This window comes from Bombina bombina, chromosome 2 (genome assembly GCF_027579735.1).
Source record: "Bombina bombina isolate aBomBom1 chromosome 2, aBomBom1.pri, whole genome shotgun sequence".
In the NCBI taxonomy this organism is placed as follows: Eukaryota; Metazoa; Chordata; class Amphibia; order Anura; family Bombinatoridae; genus Bombina; species Bombina bombina.
This window is the reverse complement of record NC_069500.1, coordinates 354347005-354368267: the sequence shown is the minus strand read 5'-3', so window position 1 is coordinate 354368267 and position 21263 is coordinate 354347005. Positions and strand designations below refer to the sequence as shown.

At 37.1% G+C, this 21263-nt stretch overlaps 1 protein-coding gene across 2 annotated transcripts in view; it reads right to left on the bottom strand.

Annotated features, from left to right (window-relative positions):
• Positions 1-19376, bottom strand: part of RNF34 (ring finger protein 34) — a 102259-nt gene extending 82883 nt beyond the window's left edge. For both annotated transcript variants that reach the window (XM_053701739.1, XM_053701741.1), the window contains exon 1: positions 19243-19376. In XM_053701739.1, coding sequence (XP_053557714.1) covers positions 19243-19248 — 6 coding nt within the window. In that variant the 5' untranslated portion in view covers positions 19249-19376. The remainder of the gene's footprint in view (positions 1-19242) is intronic.
• Between the last annotated feature and the right edge of the window lie 1887 nt (positions 19377-21263).

Below are 21263 nucleotides of genomic sequence, written 5' to 3'. Positions count from 1 at the left end.
ATGCACTGATAGACATGGAGAGACACGCCTCCATCATAATAATTATTATTATTAGTATAATAATAATAATAATAATAATAATAATAATAATATAGAGCAGAACTTTTTTTTTTTTAAATGATCATTATGATACACATAGAAGCAAGAATTGTATTACCTTAATGCTCCCTTTATATACAAAAATATGAAAAGAAAAAGGGACATTGAACACAATTATATAATCTGCAGATGTAAATTTATGCTTACCTGATAAATTGATTTCTTCTATGGTAAGACGAGTCCACAGAGTTATCCTTTACTTGTGGGATATTATCCTCCTGCTAACAGGAAGTGGCAAAGAGCACCACAACAGAGCTGTCTATATAGCTCCTCCCTTAGCTCCACCCCCCAGTCATTCGACCGAAGGTACAGGAAGAAAAACAGAAACTACAAGGTGCAGAGGTGACTGAAGTTTAAATCAAAAAAATATAATCTGTCTTAAAATGACAGGGCGGGCCGTGGACTCGTCTTACCATAGAAGAAATCAATTTATCAGGTAAGCATAAATTTACTTTTCTTCTATATAGGTATGACGAGTCCACGGATTCATCCTTTACTTGTGGGATACAATACCAAAGCTACAGGACACGGATGAACGGGAGGGACAAGACAGATGGTTAAACAGAAGGCACCACTGCTTGAAGAGCTTTTTCTCCCAAAAATAGCTTCCGAAGTAGCAAAGGTATCAAATTTGTAAAATTTGGAAAAGGTATGAAGCGAAGACCAAGTCGCAGCCTTACAAATCTGTTCAACAGAAGCATCATTTTTAAAAGCCCATGTGGAAGCCACCGCTCTAGTAGAGTGAGCTGTAATCCTTTCAGGAGGCTGCTGTCCAGCAGTCTCGTATGCCAAATGGATGATGCTTTTCAGCCAAAAGGCAAGAGAGGTAGCCATAGCTATCGACATCTACGTCTTCCAGAATAAACAAACAAAGAAGATGTTTGACGGAAATATGCTTGCAAGTAAAACTTTAAAGCACGAACCACGCCCAAGTTGTGCAATAGATGCTCCTTCTTAGAGGAAGGATTAGGACACAGAGAAGGAATAACAGTTTCCTGATTAATATTCTTATTAGTAACAACCTTAGGAAGGAATCCAGGTTTGGTACGCAAAACCACCTTATCAGCATGGAAAAAAAGATAAGGCGAGTCGCATTGCAATGCAGATAGTTCAGAAACTCTTCGAGCCAAAGAGATAGTAACTAAAAACAGAACTTTCCAAGATAGAAGCTTAATATCTATGGAATGCATAGGTTCGAACGGAACCCCTTGAAGAACCTTGAGAACTAAATTCAAACTCCATGGCGGAGCAACAGGTTTAAATACAGGCTTGATTCTATCTAAAGCCTGACAGAACGACTGAACGTCTGGAACATCTGCCAAACATTTGTGCAGTAGAATTGATAAAGCAGATCCCTTAAAGGAACTGGCTGATAGCCCCTTCTCCAATCCTTCTTGGAGAAAGGACAAAATCATAGGAATCCTGGCGGGACTTCCGGTAGGAGGGGCTAGGTGCACAGTCGCGTGTGGAGAACGCTGTCTGTATCTGGAGGCCTGAGGCAATATCGAGAAGCTGAGTGCCTATAGGCGGGTGAAACTAATCCCGTCCAGGATTCGCAAAGGCCAAAACGGAGACCGGAGGCTACCGACAGCTGGCCTGATCCAGGCTGTGAGAACTCGCTGAGGAGGTAGCTGTCTGATCATCGGGAGGTACACGCTAACCGCGGGGACCCACGAAGGGAGTGGCGAGCGGCAGTAGCGGTGAGAGCGCCCAGGCATCAGGACCCCGCTCCTGGAGAAAACAGCAAGGTGGCAGGATAATCAAGTCACCGGCACAGAAGGTCCCACGGGAACCGGAGTGTAAATATCAACTGTGCCTACCGTCAAGTCCCTATTGCAAAAGGGAAACTAAGGAGGAGAGAGCTTGTTGCTTCAGAGAGCGACAGAGGCTGAAATCACCCTACGAATAAGATAAGTGAAAACCTATTAACTGTTAGTTTGCTTTTGGATCCTGCTTCTATGTCTCCTGGGCCTGCTTGGAAATCTGGGTAGAGAGAGGGGGGGGAGGGCCAGGTGCATACCCACAGTTAAAGCATTAAGGGGTTCCTGCGAGAGTAGGACCTGGCAAAAACTGTCTTTTCCCCCCCCCCTGACCCGTTGCTACCCATAGTGAAAGACTCTGTACAATAGCTTTGCACACTTTGTACAACATCTTTAAGAAACTAGGGATTAAGCAAAGCAGAGACTGCGGCTGGGATAAGCATTTAAAAACACTCCATAAGTAAAGGGATGTCAGAGAAGAACCGGGCAAAAGGCCTAAGATACATCCAAGGACTTTAAAAGAATCTTAAAGCTTTAAGGACTCTAAGAGAACTCTGCAAGATAGATACTGAGGATGCAGTGATTAACTGTAGTAATGCATATAATTTACTTGTGGCAGTGTTGATGAATATTACTGATAATGATGGCATGACTTAGAGAATAACTGAAATACTGTGCATAGCTCACATATGATATTATTGCTGTTCAATATTGATATAGACAGGGAGATTAATGATAAGACACTGAAGTAGAACCTACTACTAAGCTAGGTGGATAAATGTGAGATAAAACCTTGAAAATATATGTGAATCTACCAGAGCAAAAAGGCTTTGCATTAGTAAGAATACATGTGGATCCCCAAACATAGGAGTGGTTAAACTATTATATAAGGTGACTTATATTAAACCCTGCACTGTGGGAGGGTGAGCAAAGTATAGATGGAGTGTGGGAATGTTTAAATTTACTGCTCAGCCGGAGATAAGACTACAAGGGGAATTTTTAGTAAAACAACAGAGAGGTTAAAGGATACAATACCAAAAATACCTAATAGATACATATTGAGAGTATTATTTCTGTATTGAAGTTTAAGATAGAGTAATCTTATACACTTTATACACAAGGTTTAAGGGGAAAAAAAAAAAAGGGGGGTAGACGGGAGGGTTAAGGGGGGAAAGGGGGAAAGAAGAAGAAAGGAGGAAAGGGGAACACACGAGGAAAGTAGAGTTAGATTACGCTAACACTAGAAATAGTGAACACACTGGTTAAATTAAAACTTTTTTTTTTGTTTTTTTTGTTTTTTTGTTTTGTTTTTTTTGACCAAGAGGGTCTGTGAATAATTAAAGCACTCAAGCTGCTGACGACACTGTGAGATAGGAAAGTGCACTTTGTTCTTTTTTATTTTGCCTCTCCAAAAGAGAGAAAAGGAAGAACTAGGGGAAAGGGAGAGAGAAGAGAATAGTTAAAATTTGTGAGTCACTAGTAAATACAAATCACTATAATTCTGTTACTCAGTTTTGGATGTATATATGGAAAAATACTTAAATAAAAGTAAAACTACCTCACCAAATATGTCCTCTAGAAACAAAAACCAGGAAAGAAAGGGGAGTAGAATCTCATTAGAACCCCATGGGGGAGCACTTGAAACAAGTCTTAGTCAGAACTCGAGTAATGAAGAGTTAATAAAACAATTGGACGCATTATTTACGCCTAAATTTGAGATGATACAAAATAATATCTCCACTCTAACATTAGAGATCAAACAGTTTGCAAGCAGACTAAATAATGTAGAGCAAAGAATCTCAGACATTGAAGATGGGGCTATACAGAGGGAACAGGCTTTTCATACTATGTCCATTCAAATTGAAAGTATGAAAAATAAAATAGAGGACATAGAAAATAGAGCCAGGAGAAATAACTTACGCCTCATTGGCTTAACGGAAGAAATACAAGAAAAAGACCTTAAAAAATTTGTTGAAGTAGAACTAATGGGACTATTAAAGATTAGAGCAGAAGATCACGATATAGTGATCGAACGAATTCATAGGATAGGCCCAGAGAGGAATGAGGAAGGGAGAAACAAAGGGAACAGACCGATTATTATGAAATTATTAAATTTCCAAGGAAAGATCCAAATTATGAATGCCTATAGAAAGGCAAATGGCGAAATTAATTATAAAGGAAAGAAAATTTTGCTATTTAATGATTTTTCATATGAAACATCAAATAAAAGGCGCACACTAGCTCCGATATGTACGAAATTGATCCAGGAGGGATATAGAGCCAGACTCCTGTACCCAGCTAGACTTAGCATTCAAACTAGGCAAGGAAACAAAATTTTTACTGATAGTGAGGAAGTTAATAAATTCTTAGAAAATAATAGAGATAATTTGGAGAAGTAGGAAGACTATTGTAGGTCTAATAGGTTTTCACAGTGAAATAATGGCTATAAACTTAAATAGCCTGAGGGTGTGTTTTTATTGGGGGGTTACAGTTAAAGTTATTTTAAGGAAACTCAAATGTATAAGAATTAAAATATGGAATTTATGTGTTTTTTTTTTTTTGTTTTTTTTTTCTTCCCCCTCCCCCTCTCTCTTCCTCTCCCGGCTACGTGGGCTTCTTCCCCTCCTTCCATTTCCCAACCTTTTTTCCTTACCTTAAGTAAAATGGAAAAATGAGTTTGAAAATCGTTTCATGGAACGTAGATGGAATTACATCACCCATCAAACGCAAAGCCATCTTAAGGTACGCAAAAAAACTGGGAACTCAAATATTACTCTTACAGGAAACTCATTTAAAGGGAGAAGAGGCGGCTAAATTAAAAGGAGGATGGGTTAAAGAGGTTATATTTACCTCAGGATATCAAAGGAAGAAAGGAGTAGCTATATTATTTAGTAAAAACTTAGAATACAAAATAGATAACTTAATCCGAGATGAGGAAGGTAGATACATTATAATGGAAGTGGTAGTAGAGGAAAAAAAATTTGTTATATGTAATGTATACGGCCCAAATGAGGAAGATATAAGATTCTGGCAGATACTGAGGGATAAATTACTTAAATATTCTGGCAATACATTAATCATAGGAGGAGATTTTAATATTGCTCCAAATAGCATACTAGATAGATGTAGAGATAGTATAACGCAAACTGGGGAGAAGACACTGGACAAAACGACTATAGCTAATAGAAGGAGAGAATCTAATATAATAAAGAAATTTCAGCAAGACCTAAAAAATTTAGATGGATTTAGAGTTATACATCCAGAAGACAGGGAATATACATGTTGCTCAAAATCTAAAAAAACTCTATCTAGGATAGATTATTTTCTGATCTCAGAGAAATCACTTGCCGCAATACAAGAAATATTTATAGATATGATAACAATCTCAGATCATGCCCCTATTGTAATTGTGATGAATCTTAAGAAGAAAGATAGGAAAAGTAACCAATTTTTTTTCCCCGAAATATCTGATAAAAAACACTAGATTTATAAATTTTTTAAAAGAGAAGTGGGCTGACTATAAACGATTTAATGAAGGCTTTTTAGACAAAACCCATATATTCTGGAATGCGGCCAAAGCAGTGCTTAGAGGGGAGATTACAACATACCTAATACGATTAAAGAAAAAAATGAATTTACAAAGACAACAGGTAACTAATTGTTTAATCAACAAATATTCTAACTACATACAGGAAAAAAATATGGTTAACTGGCAGAAATATTTACAGGCTAAAAAAAATAGAGATGATTACTTATTACAAAATGAAATCAAAGAGAATATAAAAACTTGTACACAGTTTTACAGGTATGGGAATAAGGTAGGTAGCTTCTTAGCCCGTATAGATAAAAATCATAAGACTAAAAACTTCATAACTAAAATTAAACATAAAGATCAAATATGGACAAACACCGAAGACATACAAAAAGCTTTCCTCGAATATTTCTCAGAATTATACTCAACACAACCCATAAATCTAGATAAAAAGGAAAAATTCTGGGCTTCATTAACAAATCCTCGTTTGGAGAGCAGTCAGCTAAATAGTATTAATAAACCCATTACAGAAATAGAAATAAGTCAGACAATTAAAGCAATGGCGAACAATAAAGCAGCAGGCCCAGATGGCATCCCATCTGAGTTTTATAAAATTCTGAATGATGAAATAACCCCAATCTTAACTATCCTAATGAATAAATTTTGGAATGGTCAGTTAAAACCATTAGCAGACTTCAATGAGTCCACAATAATTGTAATACCAAAACCAGGAAAGGACCCACAGTCAATTGATTCTTATAGGCCCATCTCACTTTTGAACATGGACTATAAGATATTAACCAGTATATTAGCTAAAAGGATGCAAGAGTCACTTGATACTATAATACATTCTGATCAAACAGGATTTATGAAGGGAAGATCCTCAAACACTAATTTAAGGAAGGTCTTCTTAACAATTATAGACCACTGGTATAAGAATAAACATAACAAGAAAACAAATAAAGAAGATATTGCAATAATATCACTGGATGCAAGCAAAGCCTTCGATTCAGTTGCATGGGACCATCTTGTCACCGCTCTTAAAAAATTTGGGTATGAAGGGAAATGCCTCAACACAATTCAGATGCTGTATAGGGAGTCCAGGGCAGCAATTGTTATAAATAACAATAAAACATCTTATTTCCCTCTTTTAAGAGGGACAAGACAGGGCTGCCCTTTGTCCCCCCTAATTTTCAATTTAGCCCTAGAACCTTTACTGATCGCCCTGAGGAATAAGATTCAAGGGATAGAGGTAGGAGGTAAGAATGTGCAACTAGCTGTATATGCTGATGATCTTTTGGTATTTTCTAGAAAGTCTTGTGAGAGCTTCAACCAAATTTGTCAAATTATTGATAACTTTGGTTCCTTTTCAGGGTACAATATTAATAGAAACAAATCTGAAGTTCTGTGGTTACAAAAAAACCAGACATCACAAGATAAGATCTTCAGGGAAGTAAGTAAACATATTACTTACCTGGGGATTAAGATCTCCAATAACCCTATGGAATGGTACTCTTTAAATATTTGTAACGGTGCAAGACAATTTTCTGAAACCCTCAAAAGATGGAAATCTCTCCCACTCTCGATCTCCGGCAAAATAAACTTGTTAAAGATGATTGCACTTCCAAGGCTGCTATATTTGTTTCAGAATATACCGTTCTTAATTAAAAAACAGGAGATTAAGATAATCAATTCTGCGATCAAAGATTATATATGGATGGGTAAGAAACCCAGGATTAGTTATCAAAAACTAGTCCTTAAAAAGGAATATCTAGGCTTAGGGCTCCCTAATATTGAAATATACAATTTAGTGGCGGTTACGAAGATTGCCTTAGACTGGCTCTTGGAGAGTAATCATTTCTCCCTCTTAGACATAGAAAACGGCTTAATAAAACCGTTCTGCTTAAAAAATGTTCTTCACTTAGAAATTAAAAATCTCCCAGAGTATGTTAAAAAAAATAGACTTCTTCAAAGATACAATAGTGGCCTGGCATAGGACATGCAAATTTTTAGGCCTAAAGCCCTTTGCAACTAAATTTCTGTCCATAGAGGGAAATCCAGGGTTTAAACAGGGGCTTCTTTCGGGAATCTTCACACGCTGGAGAGAAAAGGGATTATCCAAACCTATACAACTAGTTAAAACTAATCAAGAGGCAATGAAGGTTGAAGAATTTGAAGTAATTAAGAATAGATATAGTCTGGTAGACAGACACCTCTTCTTTTTCCTACAAGTCAGTCATTACTGTCTGAAACTAATTCAATTGCAGGGGAATAACTGGGAGCTTACAGCACTAATCCCGGTTATTAATTTAATCAAACAGGGTAAATACTCTATCTCACTTCTCTATAACATAATAAATAACAGAAAGTACAAACAGCATATTGAACTAGGGGTCGCAAAATGGAGAGATGTATTTTTCAAGAATCTCAGTACACAGATAATGTTGAAAAGCATAGAAAGGGTAGAAGAAGCATCGCTAGCTATCCCTATGAGGGAGCAACATACTAAGATAATGTGGATGGTGTATATTACTCCTGAGAAAATCGCCAAGTGGGGTGGTACCGGAGAGGCAGCATTATGTATAAAATGTAAGCAACAAAGTACAAACTTGCTACATAGTTTCTGGTCATGCCCAAGAATACAAAAATTATGGGGGGAAATAAACTATTGGCTAGGCAAGATATATGAGACCCAAATTAGGCTACAAGCAGATCAGGTTATCTTTTTCCACTATAAGAAAGAACATTTATTTTGTAGAAAATTTATAACACTAGTGATTCTAATAACAAGGAATCTTATATTAAAAGGGTGGAAGAAAGATAAAACTACAACTCTAATAGCGATTAAGGAAAATATTCATCACCAATTCTTGATAGAACTTCAAGATACTTTGTTCCATATAGAAACTAATATCACCCGCTTCTTTGATAAATGGGGAAGGTGGGTTAAAACCCAAGATTTAGAAGAACAGAAACGAATAATTAAAAAGTTTGATAATACACTATACATAGAAAACTGTAGACTTAGAGGAGAATGGCTATTTGAATAAAGATGGCCGTCTTATAGGGAGAGGGGGGAAGGTGGGAGGGGTACACTAATTATTCTCTTTTCTTTTTTTTTTTTTGGGTTTGGGGGGGAATATATCTGATTGAATAAGAGTTAAGTCAAAAACTATATATGCCATATTGAAATATTGATAAGAGTAATTATGTACTCATGTGATCGAAAGCGAGTTTGAATATTTTGCTTCTTATTGGTTGTTGCTCTCGCTTCCTATGTATTGTTCTTTGTTAATTAAAAAGGGAAAGGAGTGATGAGATTAGTAACATAGTTTGGAAGGTAAAACTCGATATTATATTAAGATAAAATGTTATCTGAACTGATGAAATTAGTGTAATATCTATGGAGATAAATATGTATATCATTTTGCTGGATTTGTTGTGATGAAACAATTTAATGTCTTTTCTTCCTTTTTATGTATCTGTCACAAAATATCAATAAAACTTCTTTCAAAAAAAAAAAAAAAAAAAAAAGGAATCCTGATCTTACTCCATGAGTAGCCTTTGGATTCGCACCAATAAAGATATTTACGCCATATCTTATGATAAATTATCCCAGTGACAGGCTTGCGAGATGAATCAAGGTATCTATGACCGACTCAGAGAACCCCCGCTAGGATAAGATCAAGCGTTCAATCCCCAAGCAGTCAATCTCAGAGAAACTAGATTTGAATGCTGGAATGGACCTTGAATCAGAAGGTCCTGTCTCATGGTGGAAGAGATGACATGTCCACCAGGTCTGCATACCAAGTCCTGCGTGGCCACGCAGGTGCTATCAAAATCACTGAAGCTCTCTCCTGTTTGATTCTGGCAATCAAACGAGGAAGAGGAAATGGTGGAAACACATAAGCCAGGTTGAACGACCAGGGTACTGCTAGAGAATCTCAGTACTGCCTGAGGATCCCTTGACCCATAACGAGGAAGTTTGGCATTCTAACGAGACGCCATCAGATCCAGTTCTGGTGTGCCCCATTGCTGAATCAATTGTGAAAAACACCTCCGGATGGAGTTCCCACTCCCCCGGATGAAAAGTCTGACGACTTAGAATATCCGCTTCCCAGTTCTCCACTCCTGGGATATAGATTGCTAGTTGGTAAGTTGACGCCTGGATTAAAATATCGTCCAGATAAGGCGCCACAGTTATGCCCCGTGGCCTTAGAACCGCCAGAAGGGACCCCAACACCTTTGTGAAAATTCTGGGAGCTGTGGCCAACCCTGAAGGGAAGAGTCACAAACTGGTAATGCTTGTCCAGAAAGGCGAACTTGAGGTACTGGTGATGATCTTTTTGGATAGGGATATGTAGATACGCATCCTTTAAGTCCACGGTGGTCATATATTGACCCTCCTGGATCATCTGCAAAATAGTCCGAATGCTCTCCATCTTGAAGGATGGGACTCTGAGGAATTTGTTTAGGATCTTGAGATCCAAAATTGGTCTGAAGGTTCCCTCTTTTTTGGGAACCACAAACAGATTGGAGTAGAAACCTTGCCCCTGTTCTGTTTTTGGAACTGGGCAGATCACTCCCATGGTAAAAAGGTCATCTACACAGCGTATGAACGCCTCCCTTTTTGTCTGGTTTACAGACAATTGAGAAAGATGGAATCTCCCCCTTGGGGGAGAATCTTTGAAATCTAGAAGATACCCCTGGGTTACTATTTCTAAAGCCCAGGAGTCCTGAACGTCTTCTGCCCAAGCCTGAGTGAAGAGAGAAAGTCTGCCCCCTACTAGACCTGGTCCTGGGTCGGGGGCTACCCCTTCATGATGTCTTGGTGGCAGCAGCAGGCTTCTTGGTCTGTTTACACTTGTTCCAAGTCTGGTTAGGTCTCCAGACTGACTTGGATTGAGTAAAATTCCCCCTTGCTTTGCGGCAAGGGAAGAGATAGAGGGACCACCTTTGAAGTTTCGAAAGGAACGAAAATTATTTTGTTTGGTCCTCATCTTATTCGTCTTATCCTGAGGAAGGGCATGGCCTTTCCCTCCAGTGATGTCTGAAATGATCTCTTTCAGTTCAGGCCCAAATAGGGTCTTACCCTTGAAAGGGATGGCTAAAAGCTTAGCTTTTGATGACACATCAGCAGATAATTAGCAGATAATTAGCAGCTGCTAATTTAGCCAATTGAAAGACGGCATCTGTAATGAAAGAATTAGCTAGCTTGAGAGCCCTAATTCTATCCAGAATATCCTCTAATGAGGTCTCAACCTGAAGAGCCTCTTCCAGAGCCTCAAACCAAAAGGACGCTGCAGTAGTTACAGGAACAATGCACGCTATAGGTTGGAGAAGAAAACCTTGCTGAACAAATATTTTCTTCAGGAGACCCTCTAATTTTTTATCCATAGGATCTTTGAAAGCACAACTGTCCTCAATAGGTATAGTTGTACGCTTAGCCAGGGTAGAAATAGCTCCCTCTACCTTAGGGACCGTCTGCCACGAGTCCCGCATGGCGTCTGATATGGGAAACATTTTCTTAAAAGTAGGAGGGGGAGCGAACGGAATACCTGGTCTATCCCACTCCTTAGTAACAATGTCCGAAATCCTCTTAGGGACCGGAAAAACATCAGTATAGGCAGGAACCTCTAGGAATCTGTCCATTTTACACAATTTCTCTGGAACTACAATAGGGTCACAATCATCCAGAGTCGCTAAAACCTCCCTGAGAAATAAGCGAAGGTGTTCTAGTTTAAATTTAAAAGCCGTCATATCTGAATCTGTCTGAGGGAACATATTTCCTGAATCAGAAATCTCTCCCTCAGCCAGCAAATCCCTCACTTCAGAACATTGTGAGGTTACATCAGATATGGCTAATAAAGCATCAGAGGGCTCTGCGTTTGTTCTTACCCCAGACCTACTGCGCTTCCCCTGCAACCCAGGCAGCTTAGATAAAACTTCTGTGAGGGTAGTATTCATAACTGCAGCCATATCTTGCAGGGTGAAAGAATTAGATGCACTAGAAGTACTTGGCGTTGCTTGTGCGAGCGTTAATGGTTGTGACACTTGGGGAGAATTAGATGGCATAACCTGATTCCCTTCTGACTGAGAATCATCCTGCGACATACTTTTAGTAGCTAAAATATGTTCTTTACAATTTATTGACCTTTCAGTGCATGAGGGACACATTCTAAGTGGAGGTTCCACAATGGCTTCTAAACATATTGAACATTGACTTTCCTCAATGTCAGACATGTTGAACAGGCTAGTAATGACTATAAACAAGCATGAAAACACTTTATTTAGTGAAAAAAACAACAATCTTAAAAAACGGTACTGCGCCTTTAAGAGAAAAAAAGCATACACGTTCTGCAAAACAGCCTAAACATGCACCAATTTTTTCAAAATTTTGTATGTAGACACAATATAAGAAGTTAAGATTGCCCCACAAGGAATTTTAACATTTAACCCCTTAATTTGCAAACCAGATCAAAAAATAGGCCCAGATCCGGAAAAAAAACACCCTCAGCACCTTGCCACAGCCCTGCTGTGGTCCTACCTGCCCTCAGGGATCGAAAATGTGGAGTAAAAGCTTCGATTTGGCCCAAAACATACACCAGGGCCCTCAGGAGTTAGAGCTTGCTGCGAACAACTAACTGCGCATCTGAGGCGCGAAAATAGGCCCCGCCCATCTCACTCGATGTCTCCACAGCCTCAAAGAACCGCACCAGAGCGGTTATAACTAGCCATGTGGGTTCTGAGACCCAAAAGTTAAGCCATGTGTGCATCAATAAAGTTGCCCAAAACGTATTTGCCCACAAAAATGTTAAAGCACTCCCAAATCATAAAAAACGTTTTCCCCCAAACATTTACAATGCAGTGTCAACCATACTTGTAATTGGCCCCATATGCAAGCTAAGTAATGCCCTTCTTTTAGCTCTAGGATTACTGCTTACCCTTACCCTCCTGGGTATAATGTCAACCTTTCGGAAATACACAGTCTCTCCAGAAAAATATGACTGAACATACCTCACTGCTGCATAGCATGAAACTGTTCCTCACACTGAAGTTTCCTGTACTTCTCAGCCTCTGTGGGAACAGCAATGGATCTTAGTTACAAATGCTAAGATCATCATCCTCCAGGCAGCAGTCTTCATCCATCTGCTGCCTGAGAGTAAATAGTACACACCGGTACCATTTAAAATAACAAACTCTTGCTTGAAGAAATTAAAAACTAATATTTTATCACCTCTTTCACTTTACCCTTCCTAGTACTTAGAGTAGGCAAAGAGAATGACTGGGGGGGTGGAGCTAAGGGAGGAGCTATATAGACAGCTCTGCTGTGGTGCTCTTTGCCACTTCCTGTAGGGAAGGATAATATCCCACAAGTAAAGGATGAATCTGTGGACTCGTCTTACCTTTATAGAAGAAATTAAATTAGTTGTTTACATAATAGAAATAAGTGTATTTTTTTTCCTAGGTTTCCTTTTCTGATGAGGCCAATTAGGGTCAGTTATAAATAAGTAACTAGAGGGTGCAACCAATCACTATGTGGAATATGGCTGTGTTAAAGGGTCATTATAGTGGTAAAATTACATGCTGATTGGATCAGTTGCACTTTCCACTTGGGACCAGCTGTGGTCTGAGGAACGTCAGCTGGACTTTAAGTATGTGTCTAACCCCTTTGCGTGTGTTAAACACATAACATTACACTGAAATTACATGCTATAACAGAATATGTCATTTTAACACTTTAAATGGCCCATTAAGCCTAGAGTCTGCACTTCCACTTCAAATGAACTGGAAAGCCCACAATTTTAAGAGTACAATTTAAGGAAAAGGGGACAAAATAAATAATGAATTTATATTTAAAAAGTTTATTTACTACACATAATGAAACATTTTAAACTACAATTTCAAGGAGTTTAAAGGGAAACTGAACCCATTTTTTTTATTTTGTGATTCAGATAGAGCATGCAATTTTTAGCAACTTTCTAATTTACTCCTATTAGCAAAATGTTCTTCACTCTATTGGTATCTTTATTTGAAAAGCAAAAATATAAGTTCAGATGCCGGCCCATTTTTGGTGAACAACCTGGGTTGTTCTTGCTGATTGGTGGATCAGAGAAAGAGAAAGAAAAACTTGGGAAAATATTTTTAGCTCAGCCTACGAAGTGCAGATCTAAAAGAACTATATTAAAACAGTTTTCTGGTGGTACTTAACTGCCCTAAAGACATCACACATGTCCCAAAATAGTACCAGACTATTCTATAGGGCAGTGATTTTTAACCTTTTTTTTGCCGTGGCACACTTTTTTACATTAAAAAATCCTGTGGCACACCACCATCCCAAACTTTTAAAAAAATCACACATTGTAGCCTAATACAGCATATATATATATACACATACACACACATACTGTATGTATTGTGCTGTTATGTCATGCCTCCTACAAACTACCCCTGCACTGGGAGTAAAAAACAAGCAAAGTTTAAAAAAATATGTCACACTGTTGTCAGTGTGCCGTGGCACACCTGAGGATCTCTCACGGCACACTGGTTGAAAAACACTGCTATAGGGGATGTAATGGCAGGCACATACAGACATAAGTGGTGGGAATGTCAAAAGTTCCAAACAATATGGAAAGCATTGTCCTCACTTATTAGCTATGAAGTGCAGCTCACTATCATGAGCGTATAAAAAGAAATACAATAAACCCATCAATACATTCATTAGAATACTTTGTACAGTCACTAAAACCTGCATTGCAAAATACTGCAAAACTGGCACACTGACCTTGGCTGAAGTTTGGAACAAAATGACAGTTACCCATACTATGTATGATTCAGCAGCATGGATCTTAGGCAACAGGGAAAGTCTTAATAAGATATGGTTTTACTGGATCCCAAAAGATGGTCCCAATTTTAGACACTAAATACATTCCTGATGGTTTCGTCAAATATGAGGAAACGGTTTTACACAAGCTCTCACTAATCAAAATATATTGAAGTATAAACTTACACTAAAGAGCCTATTAAACAAACAAACTCCTTTGACGTTTCAAAACTGCTATTATTTACCATCACTTAAAGGGACACTGAACCCACATTTTTTCTTTTGTGATTCAGATAGAGCATGCAATTTTAAGCAACTTTCTAATTTACTCCTATTATCAAATGTTCTTTATTCTCTTGGTATCTTTATTTGAAATGCAAGAATGTAAGTTTAGATGCCGGCCCATTTTTGGTGAACAACCTAGGTTGTCCTTGCTGAGTGGTGGATAAATTCATCCACCAATCAAAAACTGCTGTCCAGAGTTCTGAACCAAGAAAAAAGCTTAGATGCCTTCTTTTTCATATAAAGATAGCAAGAGAACAAAGAAAAATTGAAAATAGGAGTAAATTAGAAAGTTGCTTAAAATGGCATGCTCTATCTGAATCACGAAAGAAAATGTTTGGGTTCAGTGTCCCTTTAAAGGGAGAGTAAACACCAGAATTTTTGTTGTTTAAAAAATAGGTAGATAATCCCTTTATTACCCATTCCTCAATTTTGCATAACCAACACAGTTATAATAATATACTTTTTACCTCTGTGATTACCTTGCATCTATGCCTCTGCAAACTGCCCCCTTATTTCAGTTCTTTTGACAGACTTGCATTTTTAGCCAATCATTGCTGACTCCTAGGAGCTTCACGTGCCTGAGCTCAATGTTATCTATGTGAAATACATGAACCAACACCCTCTACTGGTGAAAAACTGTCAAAATGCTTTCAGATTAGAGGCAGTCTTCAAGGTCTAAGAAATTAGCACATGAACCTCCTAGATTTAGCTTTCAACTAATAATACCAAGAGAACAAAGCAAAATTGGTAATAAAAGTAAATTGAAAAGTTGTTTAAAATTGCATGCCCTATTTAAATCATGAAAGATTTTTTATTACTTTACTGTCCCTTTAAAATAAAGGCGACCTTTAAACATCAAATAAACTGATGAATGGTTACCTTTATTTCGCTTCAGCGCTAACCAAAGTGCCTCCAGCCGCCCACGGCTTAGCTCAGTTTTTTTAATCAGGTGATGTTTCCCCCTCTAGTAGGGCTATTGGCTAAGAGGTGGAAACGTCACCTCATAGAAAAACTGAGCTGTGCCGTGGGCGGCCGGACCCGCTTAGGTTAGTGCTAAAGCCGCAGTAAAAATTAAAAAAAAAAAAAAAGGTGCTACCTATTCATCAGATTTTTTTAAACAGATGATAGGTCGCCTTTATTTTTAGTGATGGTTAATCCTAGAGGTTTTCAAATGCTAGAATTTACTATCACTTTAAGCAAAATTATTAACAGAAGTAGATTGGAAAGGTGTTTAAAAGTCTATGATCTAGCTGAATTATACAAGAAAAATGTTGCGTTTTATGTCCCTTTAAAGGGACAGTCAAGTAAAAAAAAAAAACTTTAATGATTTAAATAGGGCATGCAATTTTAAACAATTTCCCAATTTACTTTTATCACCAATTTTGCTTTGTTCTCTTGGTATTCTTAGTTGAAAGCTAAACCTAGGAGGTTCATATGCCAATTTCTTAGACCTTGAAGACTGCCTCTAATCTGTTTACATTTTGACCACTAGAGGGCATTAGTTCACATGTTTCATATAGATAACATTGAGCTCATGCACGTAAAGTGACCTAGGAGTGAGCACTGATTGGCTAAACTGCATGTCTGTCAAAAGAACTGAAATAAGGAGGCAGTCAGCAGAGGCTTAGATACAAGATAATTACAGAGGTAAAACGTGTATTATAACGGTGTTGGATATGCAAAACTGGGGAATGGGTAATAAAGGGATTATCTTTCTTTTTAAACAACAAAAATTCTGGTGTTGACTGTCCCCCTTTAATGTTTTCTCAATTTCAAATGCTAGTCATTCATCTCGATAGAGGAACAGGACAGTAATACTATTCTCTTCAATAGAGAAAATGGTACACTACCTTCATTGTTATGCAGTGAATTATTGTTACTTGCACTTTAACAAACACATGAAGCAGGTCACTTGACATGCAACAAGTAAATCCCTGCTGTCAAATGTAGCAGCAACTATATGGAATAGGATTGCTTTTTAAAAAGGCAAGTGTGCGCCACCAGTTCAAACACAAGCTCCGAAAAATACCCTAATCAAAAGACCACATGTAATATAAGACAATATTAGGGAGTGCTGAAAGTATGGCTGAAGTGTTTATAAAATAAACAAATAATATATCTCTCATCATCGTACCTGTCTATGTATGATGTGAGAGAGATACTATGTTTCCTTTATGTTTATTATTTTCTGTTACATTAAACTTGCATTTAAATGTTTAAATTTATATTGGTGTAAACACTTCAGCCATAGTTTGAGCGCTCCGTATTACTGTCTTATGTGTGCGATTCTTTATTATAAATTGTGAAATAATAATACAAAACTTTAATAACAAATACAACTTTTTTTTTTTTTGGAAGTACACTTTTCTTTTTTGGAAATACAATACAAATTTTTCTTTTGGAAGTACATTATTTTTTTTATTATTTATTTTTTAATTACACTTCCAGCATATGTCAAAACACTGTAAAAATATGCTAGTTCACATTTTGCTAAAGAACTTGAGATTCCACAGCAGTCTATTTTGCTTTCAAATAATGTGGAGAAATGCCTGGCAAAATCAATATTCCTTAGTACATTATTGTATAACACAAGGCAGAATAAGCATTTTAGGCATGTTAAAGCATGTTGTATGGTAAATGACATTAAAAAAACATTCTGAAAGAAGACCATATACTACAGTGAGTTTTCCTTCTACTATAAAAAAGCACATTAGGTATAAAAAGCATGTTGTATGGTATTTGTACATTATTGTATAACAAGGCAGAATAAGCAGTTTAGGCATGTTAAAGCATGTTGTATGGTAAATGACATTAAAAAAACATTCTGAAAGAAGACCACATACTACAGTGAGTTTTCCTTCTACTATAAAAAAAGCACATTAGGTATAAAAAGCATGTTGTATGGTATTTGTACATTATTGTATAACAAGGCAGAATAAGCAGTTTAGGCACGTTAAAGCATGTTGTATGGTAAATGACATTAAAAAAACATTCTGAAAGAAGACCACATACTACAGTGAGTTTTCCTTCTACTATAAAAAAGCACATTAGGTATAAAAAGCATGTTGTATGGTATTTGTACATTATTGTATAACACAAGGCAGAATAAGCAGTTTAGGCACGTTAAAGCATGTTGTATGGTAAATGACATTAAAAAAACATTCTGAAAGAAGACCACATACTACAGTGAGTTTTCCTTCTACTATAAAAAAGCACATTAGGTATAAAAAGCATGTTGTATGGTATTTGTACATTATTGTATAACAAGGCAGAATAAGCATTTTAGGCACGTTAAAGCATGTTGTATTATAAATGACAACATAAAAAAAAAAACATTCTGAAAGAAGACCACATACTACAGTGAGTTTTCCTGCTGCCATAAAAACTGTAATAAAACATCAAAATCAATATTCAGCTGTATAAAAGTAGTATTATGCAAAAGAGAATAATCACTTGACATGTTAAGCCATGTTACATGATAAATGTTAAAAGTCCTTACAGCAAAATGGGAACTAGCATTTATTTTTGACAGTTCTTTGACACATACTGGAAGTGTAAATCCAAAAAAAGAAAACAAGTGTACTGCCAAAAGAGAAAATGTAACTGTATTTCAAAAAAAGAAAAGTAATTCCAAAAAAAGAATTGTATTCATATACAATAATAAGGAATCACACACACACTTGCCTTTTTGACAGCTATCTTATTCTATACAACTATACATCCTTTTTTTCAATGGTAACATTTTTGGTTTGTTCCCTTCATTAGCAACTAAGCGGCTGACTGGCATAAGCACATATACAGCACAACATAAGTGTACAAAAAGGGTGCTGCTATTTAGGAGGTATGGCTTCTAGCTGGTTTTGTTATAAAATGTTGCATTTTCCACATTTAAATTAAATATTAGGGAATGTATTTGATATGCCATATCCATTTACAGCTGTGATGGGCAACTACATTGGGTGCCATTGAAGTCCCCAATGCCATTCTTCAGGAATGACAGAACTAGTTATAAAAGCAGGACAATCTATAAGAGTTCAGGGCTTCAAGTTTATATTATGTTGTATTACTTCTACATACTTAAATTGTTTTCTTAATTGCAGATTTTTTTTCAAATGTAATAAATATTAATTTTAATTCCATGATCTCAGTATTTTCTATTCATATTATATTTTTACAGTAGAAGACTAAAACATAGCATGTGTTTAATTGGAATGCTTTTTGCATGTATTACTAAATTACCATTGTTTAAATTAGAAGGTTGTTTTTTATTGCTGTGGTTGTTGTTTTAGTATTGCAAACAAATGAATTAAAGAGGATCTGGGAAGGTTTAACTCAAGGGACTTTTGTCATCTTTAAACCTAACCTATTAGTATTTGAAGATACGTGTGTAGGTGTGTGATTGTGTGTATAGATGATAGATACATTTGAAGGGAAACAATATATTCCTGAGGTGAATGTCATCCTTCTGTATGATTGGGGAATACAAATATCCCTAGGCCTATGATCTGCCATACTAGCCTATACGATATTAGCATTATATTTATATAACTGACCCTTTATTATAAAAAGAAGGTCTACAATAGATAGTTATGGCGTTAAATATTACTAAGACACCATTATACATAATAATTAGTTGTATAGAATGTCCTAGTTTTATAGCGCAGAAAGCAAACCACACAGAAGGACGACAACGTATTTTTCTAGTTCTATTTGGTGCCCGCATCTAATATGGAGCAACTTACCTTCATGACACCGTCCGCTCCGCTCTCCCCAGCAAACAGCTCGCCCACAGTATACCATCAAACATCCGTTATGCACACCATCATCAACATACTGCGTCACAGCTCATGACAGGGATTTTTTTAGTTTAACAAAAATAAGCGTCCATCTTTGGTTTGGGCAAACAGAACTATGAATTGGACAAATTAACCCACACCCCATTATGGACACTTCATTTTATTAACAGAAACATTTTTTATGAGCTTAGGAAACTAATATCTTTCAAAGACATAAAAGGCAAGCTAGAAAAAAAAAAAAAAAGAAAAGAAAGAAATGCTATTTACTACTATGGGGAAACATTGTCTTGAAACATTGTCATGCCGTATCGTCATGGCAACAGATAATGTCACACGAGAAGGGATGGAGATCCCTGAGGTTTGTGATGGTAAATGTGACAATAAATGCAATTTGTTTCCCAATCTTTTAATCTCACTTTTGATTAAAGTAATATTGCACTATATTATTTCATGTATAATAAAGAGAAACTGTTAAATCTGGTAAAATATGAAAATTATTATCTAAAAACTGTATTAAAAATAACCAGAAGCATTATTTTGAATGCTACTGATCTGTACTGCAGGGAAATAGACATACATGATTTTGAAGTAATCCCTTTTTAATTTAAAAGAGATGTCACTTTAATTTTTATGTGTTTTTTTTTTTTAAGGAAGAAAACATGTTCTTGTCTTAAATTTTTCATTTAAAGGGACACTGAACCCAAATTTTTTCTTTTGTGATTCAGATAGAGCATGCAATTTTAAGCAACTTTCTAATTTACTCCTTTTATCAATTTTTCTTCGTTCTCTTGCTATCTTTATTTGAAAAAGAATGCATCTAAGCTTTTTTTTAATTTATCCACCAATCAGTAAGAACAACCCAGATTGTTCACCAAAAATGGGCCGGTGTCTTAAATTAAGTTGTCTACCATAGGAATGTGACAGAAAGTCTTTAACTTGTTATAACCGGTTATACAATGTACCACTACCAGCAACAAGTATGTGATGGACCGTGGATGTGAATGGTTAGAAATTGAATTGTTGCTGTAGTTTGTAGTGTGCAAGTTCCCTCAGCAACAATTCAATTTCTAACCATTCACATCCACGGTCCATCACATACTTGTTGCTGGTACATTGTATAACCTTCCCTTGATCCTACCTCCCAATCCAACTACCGCCCTATTTCCCTCCTCCCTCTTGCATCAAAGCTTCTCGAAAAACTAGCTTATGCACGCCTTTCCCATTTCCTTACAATAAACTCCCTCCTTGACCCATTGCAATCTGGATTTCGTCCCCATCACTCCACAGAAACAGCAATTGTTAAGGTTACCAACGACCTACTTACAGCAAAATCAAAAGGCCACTTCTCCATGCTTATTCTCCTTGATCTGTCCGCAGCCTTTGACACTGTTGACCACCCTCTCTTGCTCCAAACCCTCCAATCCTTCGGCATATGTGACACAGCCCTCTCGTGGTTCTCTTCCTACCTGTCAAACAGTACCTTTAGTGTAGCCTTCTCTGGGGCTTCCTCTGCCCCGTCACCACTTTCTGTCGGAATACCGCAAGGCTCTGTCCTCGGTCCCCTTCTCTTCTCAATCTACACGTCATCACTAGGTTCCCTAATAAAGTCCCATGGTTTACAATATCATTTGTATGCCGACGACACCCAAATCTACTTCTCTGCACCAGACCTTTCTCATTCCTTGCTAACCCGTGTCACTAACTGTCTTTCTCACATCTCCAACTGGATGTCCTCTCACTACCTCAAGCTAAATCTCTCCAAAACTGAGCTCCTTATTTTCCCCCTTCTTCAAAACTCTCCACCCCCAATCTCTCTATAACTGTCGACAACTCCATCATTACCCCTACCCCGCATGCCCGATGTCTCGAGGTCACATTTGACTCAGATCTTTCTTTCACTCCTAACATTCAGTCTTTGGCTAAAGCCTGCCGCTTCCACCTTAAAAACATCTCTAAAATTAGACACT